Genomic DNA, 22,511 nt, shown 5'->3' with positions numbered 1-22,511 from the left:
CAGCGTCTATCAGCGCGGCCCGATGGCAACCAGCGCGACATGCGACATGCTGCATTTTGCGCCAATGCTTTACCCAGACGACACTGCATCTCCCTCTTTTCGTGACGGAGACATGCCGGACGCGCTGAAACGCGCATGCGTCAAAGCAAAGCAGTGCGGCGTGCGCCGGCGAGTATGTGACAGGACCGGCGCCTGGCGTGGCAACGCCGGAGTGACGCGACGAAATGAACACCGGCGAGCACGCGCACCACGTCACGTCGAAACATATTGGCGCCTTGACTGTGGCATGTAGTCATGTTCTCACATGACACGCATCTCCTGATTATCATGTTTGCACCAGTCATATTCGTCATCCATTGAAGTCACGTAACACAAATTTGGCGTATGTGAAACTAGCTAAACTGCCGCGAGCGCATCATCAGTGTGGCATGCAGTTATGTTGTTACATGACACGCATATCGTGATTATCAAGTTTGTATGTGTCAGTTACCTATGTCGTCCGTTCGCGTCACGTAATACCGAGTTTGGTACATGTGAAGCTGGTGAAACAGCCGCGAGCGCGTAATTAGCGTAGCATGTAGTCATGTTGTTATGTGACACGCATCTCATGCTTATCATGTTTGGACCAGTATCATACCTTCGTCCTCCATTCACCCGTAATACCAAATTGGGTATAAGTGAAGCTAGCGAAATGGCCGCAAGCGCATCATGAGTGTCGCATGTAGTCACGTTGTTACATGACACGCATCTCATGAATATCATGTTTGCAGCAGTCACATACCTTTGTCGTCCCTTCACGTACTTTAATACCAAACTTGGTTGTGATGCAAGCGAAACGGTCACGAGAGCATCATGAGCATGGCATGTAGTCATGTTGTTACATGACATGTTCGTCATGATTTTTATGTTAGGGTCTGTCGTTTGTCTTCGCCATGCAATCATGATACCATACCAGTTTTCCTACATGCTATGTGAACGAAACTACCTCAAGAGCGGTAGGACATTGAAATGTAAATCTTGGCATTCATGACATGCGTGTCATAATTTTCATGTTATGACTAGTCAAATGTGTTCTTTATACAGACATGTTATGCCATACCAAGTTTGGTATCGATACCATTATCGAAATGGTCAGGAGAGCTAAAAGTTTTAGGCAGCTGGATAGATAGATACGCTCAAAGTCGCCGAAGTTCGCTAAGAAATGCTTCGCATTAAAAAGACTCCAGCGAGCGGAATCGAAAGTAGGAACTCCGCGACATAAACTGAGCCACAGAAGGGTACCTCCTTCAACGTTTTAGCAGCAAGCTATTTATATCTACCTCTTACTACTGTTGGCGGGCACTTCGGGAGAGGGTGAACTATCGTGTTTTCAGCATTATCAGCAAGATGGTGCAATGAGCGCGTGGTGGCTCTCTCACGTGTACTTTTGTCCGCGGAGAGAAGGGGAGTGGATTATCTCTCACGTGCCCTTATCTCCTGGTCGAGAGCATCATACGTCCGGGCTGGCGTTACGCTTGCACTGGAACGATTCTGTTGTAGCTACGGGGCGCACAAAGATCACTGCAATTAGGGAGCCTACATGACCGCCTGTTTTAGGGTAAGGAAATCTCGAAAATTGCCCTCTAAAAAGTCAACCAAAGTCAACGGGCAGTGGGGAACGTTGTTGCCAGCTTCCGCAAAATTGAGCCTAATTTTTTGTGTGGCGCCATTTTGGGGCCAGCCGTATAATCCCCCACTCCCGCTATTTGGAATCTGCAAAATTTGTGACTTGCAGTGTCTTTTTAAAGGCCCTTTTTCAGGCTAAAACCTTATTAAGGCTAAAGCCTTCGATGCATGAGGCCTGAAATGTCGGTGGCATCCAGCGTCAGCGTACACGAAGTATTAGATGCATCAAGCACGAAATGTAACCGTCGCTGGCATCTTCCAGCGTCTACGTCAACTTGCTACCAACGCCTTCCGTTAGATGCACCAAGTTGGAAACGTAATCATCGGTGGTTTCCAGCGTCGGAGTCAGCCTGTTACATGCATCAAGCTTGAAACATGACCGTCGGTGGCATCGTCCAGCGTCGGAATGAGCACAAACCCTTAAGTGCATGAAGCGCGAAATATAACCGTCGGTGGCGCACAGCATCGGCGTCAACACGTTACATGCAAGGCTCGAAACGTAACCATCAGTGGCGTGGTCCAGCGTCGGCGTCAGCACTTTACATGTATCAAGCTCGAAACGTAACCTTCTATGCGAGTTTCCATTCATGCGAGCGTCCGTCCATGCGTCCATCAGTGCGTGTGCCCGTCTGAGCATCCGTCTCTGTACCCGTACGTCGGTGCGTTCGTCCTTGCGTGCGTGCGTCCGTCCGTCTATTCGTCCATCCACGCGTGCGTCTGTTCATGCGTGCGTTCATCCATCCGTCCATCCATGTGTGCGTTCGTTCGTGTGTTCGTCCAGTACGTCCTGTGATTTTTTTTGTGCTACCTGGGACTTTAATGTGTCAACTGCTTCGTATTGATGACAGCGCTTGACGCCACTCACGGACGCATCTAACGCTTGATTTACCTCATGTTTCGTGTTGACGCAGACGCTGGACGACACTGACGTTTACATTTCGCTCTTGACGCATCTAGTGTTTCGTGTTGGCACCGACGCTGGACGCCACCGACGGATACATTTCACGCTTGATGCATCTACTGTTTCGTGTTGACACTAACGCTGGACGCCACCGACAGACAAATTTCACGCTTGATGCATCTACTGCTTTGTGTTGACGCCGACACCAGGCCGTATTCTCGAGGATGAAATGGAGGCAGTGAGGGCCACAATTCGGTGCGAGAGCGCCTCTTTGTCATATAGCAACATTGTGTTCTGGCGGGCGCAGAAGCGTTGGTGGCATGTAGTGGGTCCAAGGCTGGCACCACCCTAAAACAGGTGGGCATGTAGGCACCCCAACTGCAATTGTTGCGCAGCTTTCGTGTGCAAATTGGGCGCGCTTTTCAGACACAGCAGACTAACAACTGAGATGATTATTGGCGTTCATCTCTACCTGCGCGTACGTTTCGTGCGTCATTTGTGCGAAAGAAACGCGGGGCACGTTTCGATCTGCTTGCCATTCTGTGCGTGACCTGTCAACTTGTTGCTATCGCGTTCGTGGCTTCGACTTTGAGGCAAAGTTTTGACTTTTTTTTATGCTAAATTACTCTAGCGAGAATAATTAAGCCAATCAAAATAAAGGACACGCTTGGACTCCTGAGCCATGGCAGCGGACCAATGGGAGAAATTACTCAGGAAAGAGAAATCATTTTAATGTGTTCCCGCCCCTTCTCGCTCAACTCACTAGAGAAAGAAGCGCACGTGGTAATATCTCGTTTTAGACACTACAGCAAATTATTATGCCCGAGTAATTACAGATTACACGCAAGGTGAAAACTCGGGATGTAACCAGATATTCTTGGCTTGGGGAAGGTTAGACAAGCATGGTTCGTTGAGATAAAACTGCTCAATGTTTTCTTGTTGCAAACAGAGTTCACAACGTTGGCTTGAGAACACTGCATCGCCACCGAAGGAAAATTATCGCCGGTTAACTGCAAAACAGTGACTGTAGGGTTCCACTCGGCGAGCGACTGTGTCTTGGTGAACGCCGAACGCAAAGGGTGCCAAGCTTTGCTACTTAGTTTAATTTTCAAAGAATTTTCAATGACCCATGTGGTTCCTGCAGAAGCTTTCATCTTCCAGTCGAGACTTGGGCGCTATGAACTGGCAGGCAATGAGCTAGCTGATGCTGCAGCTGTGAATAACGGCACCGTTCACGCACACAATGTATATGCGCGAACGCATGCGCGTACGCATTGATGATATCACCTCTGCGATAGGGCACAATAAATCGCTGGCACAGCCCCACCTGTACGAATGCCGGAACCAAGACTATCGGTACAGGCGTCTGCGGGAAACAGGACTTCGCTCATCCCGGTTGAAATAAATCGTAGACATACCTCTCTGCTACAGAGGATTGGAATGCGCGTCGCCTTCATTTGACGCTATGTGCACTTCATCAGCCGTGCAGACAGCCCGTTGTTGTGACCGGGGTTTGCGGCACTTGAGATCCGGGATCGAGATGTCGAGGCAAGAAGAGGTTGAACCTCGTAGAGAGGATTTATTTACATTAAAATATAGCACGGACTCTCTGGCCCGAAGCTCCACATTGAAACCTCTACATTGAAAAAGGCTGTCTATTGAACAAGCTCCGTGAACCATCCTAACCCCCGAATGCAGAGACGTTACTTGACTCGTACTTGACTCGTTCTTTACTCAAGACAGTCTTGCCGGTCTCCATAAATCGTTCTTGAACTTGCGGATGACTTGAAGGCGACTTGGCTCGGTCAAAGTCCGGACAAGTTTCAAGTCAGCCGCGGGGCTAGCTTGAAAGCGTTTTCATGCGTTATTCCAACATGACCACCTCTCGGATGCACGTCGCGCAGAGGGTGGCCGCTTTTGAGTTTGCTTGACTCGCCATAAGCGTAGCATTTTTTGAGGCGCACTGCCTGCCGAAGATTCTCGGAACCGCTTTACGGGACCAAGGAAATCCCATGGAATTGTACGACGAGCAACAATTCCACGCTAGGTACAGATTCATGAAGAACGCCGTGGGGCAGCTGCTCGTTATGTTGCCACTCCGTGAAAGTGGAGACAACCGAATACAGCCTGTGCATCCAGTGTTACAGCTACTGATGGCTCTGAGGTTTTACGGTGCTGGCACATTACAAACAGTCACCGGGAATCTCGTCCACATTCCGTAGTCGACAATTTGCCATGCAATAGGAAAAGTTCCGCTACTCATCGCAAAGCACCTGTACGCAATGCTGGTGCGCTTTCCGCAGCCGGCAGCACTTTTTATAGTTATGCGGAACTTTTATGAAGTGGCTGAGTTTCCTGGTGTTACAGGCTGTGTTGACTACACACACGTGCGTATTAATAGCTTATTAACGCTGAAGTGTTCCGTAAGCGCCAAGGCCATTTCTGTTTTTCTTGAACACGACGACAATTTCCGCTTCTTTCGGTACAAAATTGACTCGGCGCTGTGTCTGTGTGCTTCGTATATCCTTTCGTCCTGCCTAGGGCACTGTTTCTCGCTCAGAAAGGCATCGCTTGTAGCTCAATGCTACGTAAAATTCCACACACATCACGGGTTTTTTTTATCCACTTCACCGTCATGCAGCGAGACACTGCTGCACCCCGCGAGACAGAATTATGCTGAGGGCAATGTCCTGACCCCCGCTTTTTCTCTTGTTTACCAAGTTCATCAAAAGAATAAGAATTAAATTTGTTCCCAGAACTTGTTTTTTTTTTCATATATAACTGCGACCTAGCCCATTACAGGCATGCGCACAGGCGAACAGAAATGCAAATACCGTGAAAATCGCGTTACCTCGTGAGCCAGGTCAGCACAAATACATGCCGTGGCGTTCGATTGAAAAAAAAAACGACGAAAGAACCCAACGCGATGCTTGCTTCGCCCCCAAACAAGCAACCGTGGAGAAACGCGCCGCTTTTGGGTGGCCACTAAAACCAGCGGGCAACGAACGCTTTACAGAGGCAACACTGCGCATCGCTGTGGCGGCAGGCACCACGTGCCGCTGGTTAGCCGTAAAATGGCAAGAATATGCTTGTGGCGCTTCGTTTTTATCGTTATTTCAAAACGTATGGTCTTTTTTTTATGTAATGCATGCCTTACGCGAACAACTTCAATATTACCCTCGTTAGAAGGTGAGCAGCGTGTTTCTGCTTTGAAGCTCGTTCTTGACTTGACCAAGCAAGACAACCTGAGCATCTATGAAACGCGAAGGCTGACTTGGGCGTTTTGAAGTCCGCTGCTTGCTTCACGCCGACTTGCTCAAGTTAAGTTGAAGTCACGAGCCAAGTAACCTCTCTGCATTCGGGGGTAAGCAGCCCGCGAGAGCTGAATAAATACAGCCTCATCTCTCCAGATCCCTAGATCAGAAAATAGGTCCATATCGGCATTGTCCAATATTATGTCCCGCAGCACACATGAGTGTCATTATGCCGGCATCGCCCTTAACAAACACACGTACATATACCAAACACGTGCACGGTCCCGGTGATGCTGCATTCTCAGGCAAATCTTGTATCCAGCGAACAGGGTGAAACGTGTTTGTCATCTCGCCACTCGCGCCGACCATCCAAGCTTTGCCGAACGGTGATCGTGGTCTAGGCGCTTTCGAGGGGCCATACCTGGACATCTGGTACTAATTTGAGTGTCGGCGACTCATCAGCCAGAGACGCACAGCGTGGTGGTCCGACGTCCGTAATCGGCGGAAGCTCGGCATTGGGGCTTTTACCGGGCCATGAAGACGCCACGTGTCGCATCTCTGCGGAGACCCAAAGGACAGCGGTGCTCCATAGAGTAATTTCAGCCGCGTAGCGCCCAGTACATGGAAACAGCAGAACATCTTGGCACTGCTTGTAATCTCCACAAATTGCTGCCTTTCTTTCGTTCTGGCGGCCACGGTAAAAGGGTGGCCCACCAAAGACAACACCGTACTGTGAGCCCTACCGTGCAGATGATACTTTTGCACGGGTATTGTGCGACTCTACACGTGTCTCGACCCTTCAACGTTGATAACGAATAGAATGGGCCAGCGTTAGGACGACTACACGAACGAGAAAAGACACAAGCGCTACACTCACAGCTAAAATTTACTTCAAAAACGCCACCTATATACCCTAACCTGTGAGCGCAACATCACCCGCCAAGCTCATCCACGTTTCATCGCGGAAGCCATAAACGTGATGTCTTCCACTGGTCCCCGCTGTCATAAGCGACCTAGCATTCTTCCAGTAATGAAATATATGCTAGGTAAAGAACTGTTTGCACTGGAGCCAGACAAAAAGTTTTTTCGTTGTTTTAAACCAGAGAACGTACAACGAAAAAGCACAGGCTGGCGTATCAAAAAACTTCACATCTGTTTCTAAAAAGCTGAGAAGATTAGAAAACGAGCTGTGTCTAAGTTGAAAGATCCATGACTCGATCATCTTGCAAAGACATTAGGGTAGACAAAGAAAGAACCCTCAGGATACTTTAGTGTTAAAACACATAAGATAGATATGCCCTTTAGATCTATAGTGTCTAAAAGAAATACTTGGCAATGTGTGTGTCATCGTATCTTCAAAATACTTTGTCCTGCCTTAACCTGGAAAACCAATACCTGATCTCTAGTTCATCCTGTGTGGTAGAGCACCATGAAAAGCAGGATCTAAAGGGTTGTGCTGTTCTGAGCGTAGACATTGAGGATTTGTTGCTCACATTACCGTGCAATGAACTCATGGAAAGTGTTAAGATATGCATTTCCCAGTTCAGTGACAAGCTTCAGGTTAGGGCAAGGAGTGGCATTTCACTCGAACTCTTTCTCAAAACCTGGTCCATGTACCTAAATTTTACCGTCATTGGCTGGTAAGAAAAAGTTCTGCGTAAAACAGGCGTTTACATTGGATACAAAGTCGCAGCCGTGTTAAGCGATATATTTTTGTGCCATGTTAACACGAAGCTTAGAAGCCACCTGGGTGAAGGTATCCGCTATGTTTTAGGTATGTTGATTACGCGCTGATTTTTCGAAATGAGCACAATCACAACCAGCTGAACCGGACAGGATTTCAAATGTTTTCAGGATTGTGGTCTTGGTCTTCGGTTCACCTCCGAATTAATGAAGCAGCAGCAGCTGCAGTATCTTGATTCACGCCTGCTGTTCACTCCACAGCATGTATGTGGAAGTACCAACCCAGATCGAAACAACCGTTGTTACATGCTAACTCAGTGCACTCAGAACTCATTAAAATTGTATTATGTTTTGCACGTAGTGCTCTTCATTCAAAAAGTCATGCCATCATCAGGTCCTAGACAGCTTTCACAACCACCTTCTTAGGCCGAAGACGGTCGGTTATGGCAACGCTGCGATCCCGACTGCATTTAATAAGCTCATAAAATGGGTTAAGGCCAAAAACGCGGGATCATGTAACGAGAGCAAAACTCGCGCCAGTGATTTCACTATTATACCATACCTCCATTGCTTTTCCCATGGTCTGAAGAATGTTTCCAATCGGTAAAAGATTGATATGGTGTTTTACGCCCCCCAGAAGATTGGAAGGATTTGCCCATCCATCAAAAATAAAAGCAAGTTCATCTGTAAAGTTGCATGCATAACTAACCATGTCCAGAACTTCATAACTTGCATGATAGGTAAAGTGTATATGATACCTCTGTCATGCGACGGGGTGTAAGTGGGACAAAGTGGAAGGTGCATCAATATAAGACTGCAAAAACACCTACGCTCGCTCTCCTCCGCGAATCCGACCAGTTATCATATAGCCAACCATAGGCACTCGTGTGAATGTACTCCACATTTTAATGACACCATCCTTCTGTGCAGCCATCCTTATAAAGAGACAAGAAATAACAGAAGCTTTTCACATCAACCGTTTAAAAGAGAAATACATTAGTCAAGCATCTATATATCTTCCATCAAAAGAATTAAATTAGCTCTTGCAAACGTGCATAGCATAGTGCCACTTCGTATATTGCTTCTATCTGTTGTAAATCTTCATGTTACTTATGTTTTCAACGAGGCTGTTTTCGAGCTGATATTGCCCTGACATTGCTCCCGTGCCACTTTTGATGACATTGAGTTGGATGACATAGGTGGCGTTTTTTTCAATAAAATTTTAGTTGTATGTGTGGTGCTTGCCGTGTCTTTTCTCGTTTGTGTATTCGTCCTAACGCTGCCCCATTCAATTCATTATGAACCCTAACCAACAAGCCCACCTTTCCGTTATTCTGCTTGAACGTTGATTGGCATTAGGGGTGTAACGGTATGTAAGATTTCTGTTTAGGCAGCAATGTGCGACCAGACAAAATCCAGCAGTGCCGTCAGGACTGGACAGCACAACCTTTATGATACGTGGTTCTTGCTTGCTTGCTTGTTCCTTTCTTTTGTGGCTCTCACCCACTAAGGGGGATTGGCCAAGAAGCCGGTGGTTAATGCAACTAAATACCTATAGATTTTCTAGATTAGGGAAATATGATTACTGTGTTTTGACTGTGAAATAATTTGGCGCAATGAAAAAAAAAGAAAAAAAAGGGGGGAGAAATAATAGAATTTGTTGAAAATCTGTGGTGGGATCGTTATATGAAATTCTCCTGAAAGTTGAATCATTGCAGTGTATCAGCTAAATATTAACTGGTAGTGTGACTAGTAAAATTTGAGAGCTGATGGCTCACTCAGCAAGGTAATCTTCTTGTGTTATATATGAATTCGCAGAGAGCCCCGCAGATGTTCCTGTCGCTATGTCCCAATGAAATGGCCCCAAAAGACAAAATATTGGGAGTATTAAGTGATATTCCTAATTTTCTGAATAAAATTTCGAAGCAGTTTTTTCTTTGATTTTTGAATCGGTGACATGTGATAAGAAAATGGTCGATATGTTCAGGTTCGTTACAGCTTGAGCACAGAGGGGATGGCACCAGACCAGACCTGTTTAAGTAGAAATTAAGAGGTGGTACACGGCAACGTAATTTTGTTACCAAGACTTCCAATTTACGCGTGGGACACCATTTATTATTCCATGTGAATTGCAGGTGCGAAAAATCTGGATTCAGTATCATGGTTTTTGATGAGTCTTCAAGAAGGGAAAGTTTTCTAAACCTCGCTGCTGTTACATAAGCTGTAGGAGGCATGATTGGCACAATCGGAAGATCAAGAGATGTTCGCGCAAGTTTGTCAGCCATCTCGTTTATAAATATACTACGATGGCCTGGCACCCATATCATTCGCACTAGACGAATGTTTGCTGGGATTAATGATTTAAAAGTCTCTAGTACTGCTGATGTCGACGACGATGATAAGAATGAACACACGGAATACGAGTCAGTCACTATCACAGCTGTCGAATGAGTCGCAGGAAGTTTACGAATAGCTAGTATAACGGCCGTTAATTCCGCTTCAAATATTGGTGTATAATCTCGGAGGCGTAATGAAAATGACCAGAATAATGATAGAGAAAAAATACCCACACCTGCCTTCTCGCCACTCATAGATGCATCCGTTGCAATTACTGTATTAGTACCTAATTGAGACAGGTGTTGTTCTAATAAACCAATCAAATATTTAGAGGGCAAGTGTTTAGCGTTCATGGGGAAGATATCGTCAAATTCTATTTGCACTTGGCCGATTGGTTTGACAGATGGTGTGATCTCGAATATATTAACATTTAAAGCATCTAGAAGTGTTTGAACAAATAGCACTTGGGTTTATATTTTATATACACGGGACCAATGCTCATTGAAAAAGACACCAGGCTCGGCAAAGAATACAAATTGTCGCCTTCTCAAAGTAGATTCAGAAAATTTTAAATAGGTGTTTACTGTTAAAATACGAAATCTGCAAGCAAGGGTGGGTATCCGAGCTTCTTGATACAAAACATTGTTAGCTGTGAATTTTGGCACACCTAAACAACTACGTAGGGCTTCCCGCTCTAAGAGAATGAGGGGGTTTATTTTGTATGCTGGTCCACCAGAGAATAGTACACATCCGAATTCAAGAATAGGATGAACGTACATGCGATATATCATGATCATCGTATCTCTGCGAAGACCGGAACGGAGGCGGCCAAGCCTACTTATCATTCCAACAGCGCGTGTAGCCTTAATTTTAATATATTCAATGTGGTCACGCCAGCTCAGTTTTTGATCGTACAGTACACCCAGATATTTAATACAATTAACCTGGGGTATTATTTCTTGATGGTACTGAAGAGAAATAGTAACTGGTGCGTCCAACGGAAAAACTATTATAGCACTTTTAGTTACGTTCAGGTTCATATGAATTTTCTGAAACCAGGTTTCCAATGTTGCCACATAACGCTGTAAAGTCGAATGTAGTGAATAAATATCGTAGTCAGATGCAAAGAACGCGATATCATCTGCATATACATATACGTGTACCTTATCACTCTGTGGTATTGAACTTAAAAAAATGTTAAATAGCACAGGCGATAGAACAGAGCCTTGAGGAACACCTCTCGTTTGGCTATACTTCGGCGTGGAAATACCTCGTTGGAAGCAATAAAATTTTCTGTCTTTTAAAAATTCGTATATCCAATTTGTTATGTACTGCGGGAACGTAAGCTCTTTTAGGACATTGATAAGAATAGCATGTTCAACACTGTCATATGCCTTGGCTAAATCGTGGCTAAAACGTGGTTCTTGTACATAACCTTTACTCTGAACCACATATCTTCGTTTTTCTCATATTCCATGCACAGAGTAGCAGACTAGAACTCTCTGCCTTCCCATTAATTTTTTCTCTCTGTGTTTATAGTGAAACATTTTTAGAACATATTGAAAAAGGAGTGACTTTTGTCCTCAATCATACGGCCTACATCAGCTCATTTAGCACAAAATTTTTCGAAGCCGGGAAAGACGAAGAGGACACACGTAGGCGCTGTCCCGCTTCGAAAAAAATCCTTGTTAAATTACCGTAATAATTCCATACTGAGGAGAGTGCTATAGTTTTTTTTCATCAAGATCAACATTTGCAAGACAAATATCAAAAATAGTTTCGTTATCTACGTTGATTACTTGCTTTCAGAAACTGAGAAGGCCGGCTCAGCAGCTGCTTTTATGCGGACCAGTGGCATTGTGTTGTAACCAGGAAGCAGACATACCTTGTAACTTCTTGAGCACGGCGACTTCCATCTTGAGGACTTGCTTGGCTTGTTTGGCGGATTCGAGCTTGAGGGCCACCAGTTCCTTCGATACCAAGTCCAGGCCCTCATAGATCTCTCCGAAACCACCACCACCAATCTTCTTCACCTGCGAATCAAAAAAAGAGCGTTGAAACCATACTACTACCTACACTCTGTCACAAGCCATTTCATATGAAGCGCGCCTCACTTTGTGCAGCCGCACATTTCAATCAATTTCAATCAATAGGGCGCTAGTTTCGGCGGCATAACCTCTGCAAAAGGGGAGGCTTGCCGACGCTTTATATATATATATATTATGATAGAGAAACTCGTGAATCATTCCCCATCTATAAGTTCGATGCCGTCGCGTCTGGTCTAACTGAAAACGTAGAAAAACTTAGTTGCCTATCCGCGTAACATGTAGTATCACCCTGTCCATCTGTTCTCTACTTGCTCAGCAAGTCGCACTGCATTGTCTGAATCGGTTGATTACCTAGCAGATTTGTAACGTCTTTTATATAGCTCTTTGTGATATTTTTGTGATTACTTTACTATTTTTTCTTCCTTTTTTTAACTTTGCTATTACCAGTCGGACTATTCTTCATATCAAGTGCTTTATCTTTTTGCGTTTTATCTTTTATTTGCAAACAACGCGCTCGCCATGTGCTCGCGCATGGAAACGATATCTTTATACACGTGTATCGGGTGCCCTTCAAAATGTGTGAATTGCATTTATATATGTTCATATATCACCTTTCATGCAGGTTTCATATCTTCATCTTATTGATATGCACATGTATATCAACAGCACTCACGCCATAAAGTGCATTCTGATGAAGGTCGGACCCGCGGCCGAAAAGTCAATAAAATCACTTCGTACGTGCGTCTTCTTCAGAGGATATATATATATATATATATATATATATATATATATATATATATATATATATATATATATATATATAAGGGAAAGAAGTGTATACCTAAGGGCTCGTTTTCCGTGTTTTTAACACAATAATAATGAGATATAACAGACAGTAATGCCAAGGAATGTACAGGGGAAGTTATTAACATTAATGGAATGTAAATAAGAAGAAAGAAAAGTGGATGAAAAAATTACCAACTGTAAGCAGGAATCGAACCTACGACCTTCGAATTACGCGTTCGATGCTCTAACCACTGAGCTATTACAGCGGCACTCCCTCCATCCACTTTTTTGGGTTTATCTGTGAATTTAGAAGTAGGAGCGACAGTCAGCGCCATCTATAAGCCAAACAACGAGTGTGAAAGCACTCTTATGCGCATGTTTGGCGTCACGTAGCACGTGAACTTATTATGAGCGGGCAGCTGATTAATTGTCCCTCTTGTACAACCTAAACACACCAAGTCTGCCAGTACGAGACCCTTGTTCAATGATATAAGGGAAAGAAGTGTATACCTAAGGGCTCGTTTTCCGTGTTTTTAACACAATAATAATGAGATATAATAATGAGATATTAATGCGCATAAGAGTGTTTTCACACTCGTTGTTTGGCTTATAGATGGCGCTGACTGTCGCTCCTACTTCTAAATTCACAGATAAACCCAAAAAAGTGGATGGAGGGAGTGCCGCTGTAATAGCTCAGTGGTTAGAGCATCGAACGCGTAATTCAAAGGTCGTAGGTTCGATTCCTGCTTACAGTTGGTAATTTTTTCATCCACTTTTCTTTCTTCGTATTTACATTCCATTAATGTTAATAACTTCCCCTGTACATTCCTTGGCATTACTGTCTGTTATATCTCATTATTATTGTGTTAAAAACACGGAAAACGAGCCCTTAGGTATACACTTCTTTCCCTTATTTCATTGAACAAGGGTCTCGTACTGGCAGACTTGGTGTGTTTAGGTTGTACAAGAGGGACAATTAATCAGCTGCCCGCTCACAATAAGTTCACGTGCTACGTGACGCCAAACATGCGCATAAGAGTGTTTTCACACTCGTTGTTTGGCTTATAGATGGCGCTGACTGTCGCTCCTACTTCTAAATTCACAGATAAACCCAAAAAAGTGAATGGAGGGAGTGCCGCTGTAATAGCTCAGTGGTTAGAGCATCGAACGCGTAATTCGAAGGTCGTAGGTTCGATTCCTGCTTACAGTTGGTAATTTTTTCATCCACTTTTCTTTCTTCTTATTTACATTCCATTAATGTTAATAACTTCCCCTGTACATTCCTTGGCATTACTGTCTGTTATATCTCATTATTATTGTGTTAAAAACACGGAAAACGAGCCCTTAGGTATACACTTCTTTCCCTTATTTCATTGAACAAGGGTCTCGTACTGGCAGACTTGGTGTGTTTAGGTTGTACAAGAGGGACAACTAATCAGCTGCCCGCTCATAATAAGTTCACGTGCTACGTGACGCCAAACATGCGCATAAGAGTGTTTTCACACTCGTTGTTTGGCTTATAGATGGCGCTGACTGTCGCTCCTACTTCTAAATTCACAGATAAACCCAAAAAAGTGGATGGAGGGAGTGCCGCTGTAATAGCTCAGTGGTTAGAGCATCGAACGCGTAATTCGAAGGTCGTAGGTTCGATTCCTGCTTACAGTTGGTAATTTTTTCATCCACTTTTCTTTCTTCTTATTTACATTCCATTAATGTTAATAACTTCCCCTGTACATTCCTTGGCATTACTGTCTGTTATATCTCATTATTATTGTGTTAAAAACACGGAAAACGAGCCCTTAGGTATACACTTCTTTCCCTTATTTCATTGAACAAGGGTCTCGTACTGGCAGACTTGGTGTGTTTAGGTTGTACAAGAGGGACAATTAATCAGCTGCCCGCTCATAATAAGTTCACGTGCTACGTGACGCCAAACATGCGCATAAGAGTGTTTTCACACTCGTTGTTTGGCTTATAGATGGCGCTGACTGTCGCTCCTACTTCTAAATTCACAGATAAACCCAAAAAAGTGGATGGAGGGAGTGCCGCTCTAATAGCTCAGTGGTTAGAGCATCGAACGCGTAATTCGAAGGTCGTAGGTTCGATTCCTGCTTACAGTTGGTAATTTTTTCATCCACTTTTCTTTCTTCTTATTTACATTCCATTAATGTTAATAACTTCCCCTGTACATTCCTTGGCATTACTGTCTGTTATATCTCATTATTATTGTGTTAAAAACACGGAAAACGAGCCCTTAGGTATACACTTCTTTCCCTTATTTCATTGAACAAGGGTCTCGTACTGGCAGACTTGGTGTGTTTAGGTTGTACAAGAGGGACAATTAATCAGCTGCCCGCTCATAATAAGTTCACGTGCTACGTGACGCCAAACATGCGCATAAGAGTGTTTTCACACTCGTTGTTTGGCTTATAGATGGCGCTGACTGTCGCTCCTACTTCTAAATTCACAGATAAACCCAAAAAAGTGGATGGAGGGAGTGCCGCTGTAATAGCTCAGTGGTTAGAGCATCGAACGCGTAATTCGAAGGTCGTAGGTTCGATTCCTGCTTACAGTTGGTAATTTTTTCATCCACTTTTCTTTCTTCTTATTTACATTCCATTAATGTTAATAACTTCCCCTGTACATTCCTTGGCATTACTGTCTGTTATATCTCATTATTATTGTGTTAAAAACACGGAAAACGAGCCCTTAGGTATACACTTCTTTCCCTTATTTCATTGAACAAGGGTCTCGTACTGGCAGACTTGGTGTGTTTAGGTTGTACAAGAGGGACAATTAATCAGCTGCCCGCTCATAATAAGTTCACGTGCTACGTGACGCCAAACATGCGCATAAGAGTGTTTTCACACTCGTTGTTTGGCTTATAGATGGCGCTGACTGTCGCTCCTACTTCTAAATTCACAGATAAACCCAAAAAAGTGGATGGAGGGAGTGCCGCTGTAATAGCTCAGTGGTTAGAGCATCTAACGCGTAATTCGAAGGTCGTAGGTTCGATTCCTGCTTACAGTTGGTAATTTTTTCATCCACTTTTCTTTCTTCTTATTTACATTCCATTAATGTTAATAACTTCCCCTGTACATTCCTTGGCATTACTGTCTGTTATATCTCATATATATATATATATATATATATATATATATATATATATATATATATATATATATTGCCATCTGGTTTTTTGTTAGTAAACAGTGAGCCAGTTCTGTGCCAGAGAAGAAAGAAGACGAAGACGAGCAACCCGTTCCAGTGGAGACGTCCTTCTTCCTGTCTGAGATTTGGACAGTCGCGTCTCCTTGTACATTTCTTCGAGCTCCTAGCGTGTGACAACTGGTGGAGGTGCTGGGTACCCTATGCACCAAACCCCTCCCAGTACGAGAAGCTCCAGCCCCATACCGGTAGTTACGCCTGTTCACTGTGCTAGCCGAAGGATCCGTGGACTACGCCTTGAGTTCGGGCTTCTCCCAGGGAAGATGACGACCCCAACTATCCGAGGCAGCGCCATCTCACGCAGCTCCAACCCAGCAGGTATGGAAGGCGCTACGCCTATGCACTATACGCTGTTGAAACTACGAACGCCGAATCTCTTTCATGGTGCTGTCCATGAAGATGTTGAGGATTTGCTAGTCCACTATGACTTCGTTGCCGCTCAGAACACGTGGTATGACACAGACAAGCTCCGACATGTCTACTTCAGTTTGAATGACGGGTCACGTGTTTGGTACGAAAACTGGGCAGGTGTGTTCACGTCGTGGGTGGACTTCAAGCGCCGGCTTCTCGAAACGTATGCAAGCCCCGATTGCCGAAAGTGAGCTGAGCGTGAACTCCACTGCCGTATGTAAATGCCACATTAGGGCGTAGCAATGTATGTTTAGGATATGACGCGTCTTTTTCGACGAACCGACCCTCGCATGCCGGAAAAGAAGGTGCGATACCTGATGCGTAAAGTGAAGGTGCAGTTGTTCGCTGGTCTTGTACACAGCCCACCCAAGACTACGTCAGAGTTTCTTGCTGAAGCCGTCCTAATCGAAAGTACGCTTCGGCAACAGACCCAGACGTACGAGCGACAAGTGAACTTTGCCTCTGCTACGGACTACAGGGGCGATATTGGGGGGCACGTCGACTTCTTCCGAGAGCTCATACGCCCTCTAACCCCCGAAGAACTGCAGAACTTATCAGTACACTCGGCACCCACTGTCAGTTCTTGGTCCAGCATCATCCGAGATGAAGTTCAGCAGGCACTATGAGAACCACCCTGTCAGACAGAGCCGTGGCCACTAAATTACTTTCCTCGCAAGTCGTATACGCAAACTCTGTTCCAGGCAGCACCACCTTTCACTCCGCTTCCCATCGCGAACCCTGGAATGCTTCCGGCAGACCAAACTTTGCGCCAACCTGCACCACATTTCACTCCACTTCATACCACGACCCCAGCCATGCTTCAGACAGTCCAAGTGGGTCCGTACCTCAGCGACCGCCGACCAACTACGCAAAAATCAGACGTGTGGCGGGCCTCCGATCAACGTCCTCTTTGCTATCACTGTGGTGAACCTGGACACATCTCCCGACAGTGCACTTATCGAGAGCTGGGACTGCGTAGTTTGACGGCCAACTCTCCATCTCCTGGGTTCAGCCAGCGGCCTCCGGAAATTGCGGACTACCTTGCCCAGCAGCACGGATCGACATCTCGGCACCACTCACGCTTTCCGTCACCGCGACGGTTCTCGCCGAATCATCGCACCTATTCGGGCGTGGTGCAGGGCAGGTCACCTAGCCCGCGTCGGAAAAACTAGCCACAGCGACCTTTGGGGGCAAGGCCACTCAGACTGGTCATGCTCAAGGCCCCTTTTCGACGCGGACTGGAGATACCGACGATACATCGACAACGACATCACCGGCTGATTGCGGAAGAGTTTCCTTAGATATTCGTGTTCTGCTAGATGGTCGCGAAGTCAGCGCTTTAGTGGACGCTGGTGCGGACTATTAAATATTGAGCGGAAAACTGGCCGACCTTCTGAAGAAAGTGACGACGCCAGGGAACCGAACGCCAGTTTGTACATCTGGCGGGCATATCGTCATGCCCCTCGGTATGTGCACGGCAAGATTGCAAGTCCGCGGCTGTACGTTTGTTGCCAGTTTGAGCATTCTCCAGCAGTGTTCTCGAGACCTGATCATTGGCATAGATTTTCTCAGGGAGCATTGACTTGGAAGGTTGGCTGCTTGGGATAGTTGTTATGGCATTACGATAGTTATAGCGCGAGAACAAAACGACGACACGGAGACACGAAGAAGGACATGAAGGACATGAGCGCTATGTCCTTCGTCTCCTTCTTGTCTCTGTGTCATCGTTTTGTTCTCGCGCTATAAGTATCGTCATGCCATGCGATTGACATTCGACGACGTTTAATCACTTTCGCGACCACAGCCGCCACAACAGCTTACACAGACCCCAGCTACTCCCAAGTGTCTCTTCACGTCACCGACGACGCTGTTACGTTACCACCCCGTGCAACTGTTGTGGTTCAGGTGGCGTGGAACGGAGTGATGCACGGTGAAGCATTCGTGAAAAGCACTCACTCGCTTCTGCTGTCTCAGGGTCTGCATGGCGAGAAGCCTTCTTGACCTTCGGGATGATCACAGCGACGTTTTTGTCACAAACTTCAGCTACGAGCGCCGGCACCTTTTTCCAGGAACTGTCATCGCCTACACTGACCCAGTCGCCGATGTCACCGAGTGTTTTGCTTCCGAGGCCATCGGTGCTCCTGAAGCACCTTTCCGCAGCGTCGACATCAATCGAACGCTTTCTGAAGCAAACAAGCAGCGTTTGAGCGAGCTGTTGCTGCAATTGCACACATGCTTTGGACGTTCTTTAAAGGTACGTCCAACACCGATAACGAAACACCGTATTATGACCAACGACGATGCGCATCCCACGCGGCAGCAGCCTTATCGTGTTTCGGCAACTGAACGGCACGCGATTCAAACGCAGGTTAAGGAAATCTTCAGGACGACTGGCCTCGTCAAGCTGTCCATAAACAGCTTTTAGCCAGTGAACCTCTCCAGAACCTGTTTCTTTCTGGGAAAATAAAATGATTTCAATTGATTTGATTTGATGGCGTGATACAGCCTTCAAGCAGCCCTTGATCATCACCACATCACCAGTCGTTCTTGTGGAAAAGAAAGACGGCACGCTTCGCTTTTGTGTAGCATACAGGAAGTTGAGCAATGTCACAAAGAAAGACGTGTACCCTTTGGCAGAGTCGATGATTATTTGGAAAGGCTGCGGCACGCAAAGTATTTTTTGTCCATGGACTTGAATATTGGCGATTGGCAAATAAGGGTCAACAAACATGACCAGGAAAAGACCGCTTTTGTAACTCCGGATGGCTTTTATGAAAAGTGCCCCCTTTCGGCCTCTGTTACGCTCCAGCCACATTCCAGCGATTGATGAACACCGTCCTGGCAGAACTCAAGTGGAAAAGGTGTCTCGTCTACCTCGATGATGTCGTTGTGTTCTCAGAAACGTTTGACGAGCATCTTCGTCACCTTCGAAATGTTGTCGAAGCCATTAGATCGGCCGATCTCACACTCTAGCCCAAGAAATGTCATTTCGGCTACAAAGAATTAAAGTTTCTTGGTCCCGTCGTGAGCGCCGTCGGTGTTCGGCTTGATCCTGACAAGACTGCTGCCGTCGCCGCTTTTCCGGCACCAACTGACAGGAAAAATCTTCGACGATTTTTGGGTCTGTGTGCGTATTACCGGGGCTTTATTGAAAATTTAACCAACATTGCGGAGCCACTATTACGCCTCACGCGTCATGGCACACCATTTGTCTGGGCTGACGAACAGCAGACAGCCTTTGCGGAACCACAGCACCGGCTCTCTTCCCCTCACGTGCTCGGCCACTTCGACGAAGATGCTGACACAGAAGTACGCACTGATGCCAGCAATATTGGTCTTGGAGCCATTTTGGTACAAAGGCAAGACGGCATTGAATGGGTAATAGCCTACGGAAGTGGCGCACTATCTCGTGCAGAACCTAACTATTCCACACCAGAGAAAGAATGTCTCGCGATTATTTGGGCAATTACAAAGTTTAGGCCATATCTCTATAGAAGACCATTTAAAGTGGTGACTGATAATCATGCTTTGTGCTGGTTGACCAATCTACGAGACCCTTCAGGACGATTAGCACGACGAAGTCTGCGCCTACAGAGATTTGATGTCACCGTCATGTACAAGTCAGGCAAAAAGCACGAAGATACCAACACGCTATCACGAGCACCTCTTCAATCCGCCAGTACAAGCGCAGAAGAAGACTGCGCGTTCGTGTCAACTCTCAGCGGGCCGGATGTGATGTCTCATCAACGAAATAACTCCAGTCTAAGACTGATTATAAATCACTTAGAAGGTGGCACCATGCTCATTTCTCGTCCGATGTCGCGAATGTTGCCATCATTTGGCCTACAAAACGGCGTCTTATACAAAAGGAACACCGGTGCTGGCAACAGATCTTATCTTCTTGTCGTACCTGAAGCCATTCGCGATGACGTCTTATTAGCTTGCCCCGACGAGCCCACATCCGACCATCTGAGCTACCCGAGAACTGTGGATTGGGTGCGACAACTCTGCTACTGGCTTAAAATGTCTGCCTCTGTCAAACGCTACGTGAAGGGATGCCGCGAATGCCACCGTCTCATTACGCCACCCTTAAAGCCTGCTGGCCATCTACAAGTGATCGATCCAACACGTACACCGTTTGAACAAGTGGGAATGGACCTCCTAGGCCCGTTTCCTTCGTGCTCTTCCGGAAACAAATGGATTAAATTCTTTACCGATTTTTTGACGCGTTACGGTGAGACGAAGGCATTGCCACGAGCGACTGCCTCTAAAGTTGCCAGTTTTTTTATGCATCAAATTGTGCTACGACATGGTGCCCCGACATATGTCATCACTGATCGAGGGACATCATCCACAGCGAAGCTCTTAGATGACATTTTTAGGTTGAGTTACACAACCCATCGAAAGACCACTGCATATCACCCTCAAAGTAATGATTTAACAGAAAGGCTGAACAAATTGCTAGCCGACATGATCTCTATGTACGTGGATGTGAAGCACAAAACGTGGGACGACATCCTACCGTACGTAACATTTGCGTACAACACAGCAACGCAGGAAACGACACGCTTCACACCATTTCGGCTCGTTTATGGTCGAGATGTCAGAACCTTGCTAGACGCCATGGTTTCGTATGAGGACATCGAGAAGCTCGACCAATTAGCCCCCGACATCAATGAGTACATTCAGCGCGCTGAGGAAGCACGTCAATCGGCCCGTGTGAACATCGGAACTCAAAAGTGTGCAGATTCACGGCGGTACAACATCCACCATCGAGAAGTTAATTATGAACCTGGTGACCAAGTTAGGTTTTGGACACCCACTAGGTGGCGAGGTCTCAGTTAGAAACACTTGAGGAAGTACTTTGCACCTTACAAATTACTCAGACGTGTGAGCGACGTGAAGTACGAAATGGTTCTAGACGGAGACTCACCATCAGCCCAGCGCAGGTTACCACGCCCAGAGTCTGTACGCATCGTCCGCCTAAAACCCTATTTTACATGGTGATGCGAATTTTCTTCGTGTGCCAGTGAACTCTTCGTGGGAACAGTGAATGCCGTTTATTCGTGATTGCCTCGCCCAGGACGCATTTTCTCGCGTGTGCTAGTTTGTTCGATGTTTGTTTATATTACCTACTTCGACCCACTGCTGTGCACACTTTTGTTTGAGCATCGCGTCGATGCTCCCTTGGGAGGAGGAGTACTGCCACCTGTGTTCTGTGCCAGTGAACAGTGAGCCAGTTCTGTGACAGAGAACAAGAAAACGAAGACGAGCAACCCGTTTTAGTGGAGATGTCCTTCTGCGTGTCTGAAATATTGACAGTCGCGTCTCCTTGTACATTTCTTCGAGCTCCTAGCGCGTGACAATATATATATATATACATATTTATATAATATATTGTTACGCACAATCTAGATAGTGTAAGAATAACAGTTTATTGGGGTTAACTTGTGCCCGAAAAGTAAAGAAAAATGCAGCAGCGTTTCTAACAGGTCATCACCAAAAGGTATCAATCTCCGAGAGACCCTCGAGCAGTCAATCACTTCTTTTTCGTCGAAATCTCATGATGAGGAGGCATGCGCCATCATGGCCTTTTCTTATCTCATCATCGGGCCGCTGGTTTCTTGTGGAGCGCACGAACTAGCGCGCGTAGTTTGAATACTGCGTCTGTCTTGCGTCATTATCCCTCCTACAAGAATGCATCGTCCCGATGCTTAAACGCAGCGTTGCTGAGATGGTCTGAATGCATGGTTTCCTTTGGAGAAATAGGTATTTCTTATGATCGGCTGTGTATTGTTCAATTTTCATGACCTGTCATAGTATGACTTCATTCTGACTACATGTACGATTTCTGTGCTCCTCCGGCATCTTGATGAGCTCACTTGTCCTTCTGGTCACACCGCGTAGTTCAAGGAGCTGACGCGACGGACTCGGTAAGGGCCGAAATAGCGGCGCAGGAGCTTTTCGGAGAAGCCAGGCGTCCACACGTCAGTCCAAATCCAAGCTCAGTCACATGGTGCGTAGTCACCTTTGGGGCTCCATGCCGTAGCACAATGATAGTGACGAAAAATTCAGCGACTTCTATAGCCATGCCCCTGGTGAGAGAGGCTGTCTCGGCATACCGGATTAAGTAGTTTGTCCCCACTACTATCCATCGGTTGCCCATTGATGACGTAGGAAATGAACCAAGTAGATCTA

The 22,511-nt window shown here is 45.9% G+C and overlaps 1 protein-coding gene across 3 annotated transcripts in view; it reads right to left on the bottom strand.

The window, feature by feature from the left end:
* Positions 1-22,511, bottom strand: part of Asator (tau-tubulin kinase asator) — a 396,184-nt gene that overhangs the window by 162,994 nt on the left and 210,679 nt on the right. For all 3 annotated transcript variants that reach the window (XM_075865820.1, XM_075865818.1, XM_075865819.1), the window contains exon 3: positions 11,726-11,873. In XM_075865820.1, coding sequence (XP_075721935.1) covers positions 11,726-11,873 — 148 coding nt within the window. The remainder of the gene's footprint in view (positions 1-11,725; positions 11,874-22,511) is intronic.

Source organism: Rhipicephalus microplus, chromosome 6 (assembly GCF_043290135.1).
Source record: "Rhipicephalus microplus isolate Deutch F79 chromosome 6, USDA_Rmic, whole genome shotgun sequence".
Classification (NCBI taxonomy): Eukaryota; Metazoa; Arthropoda; class Arachnida; order Ixodida; family Ixodidae; genus Rhipicephalus; species Rhipicephalus microplus.
This window is presented reverse-complemented; position numbering and strand designations above follow the sequence as displayed.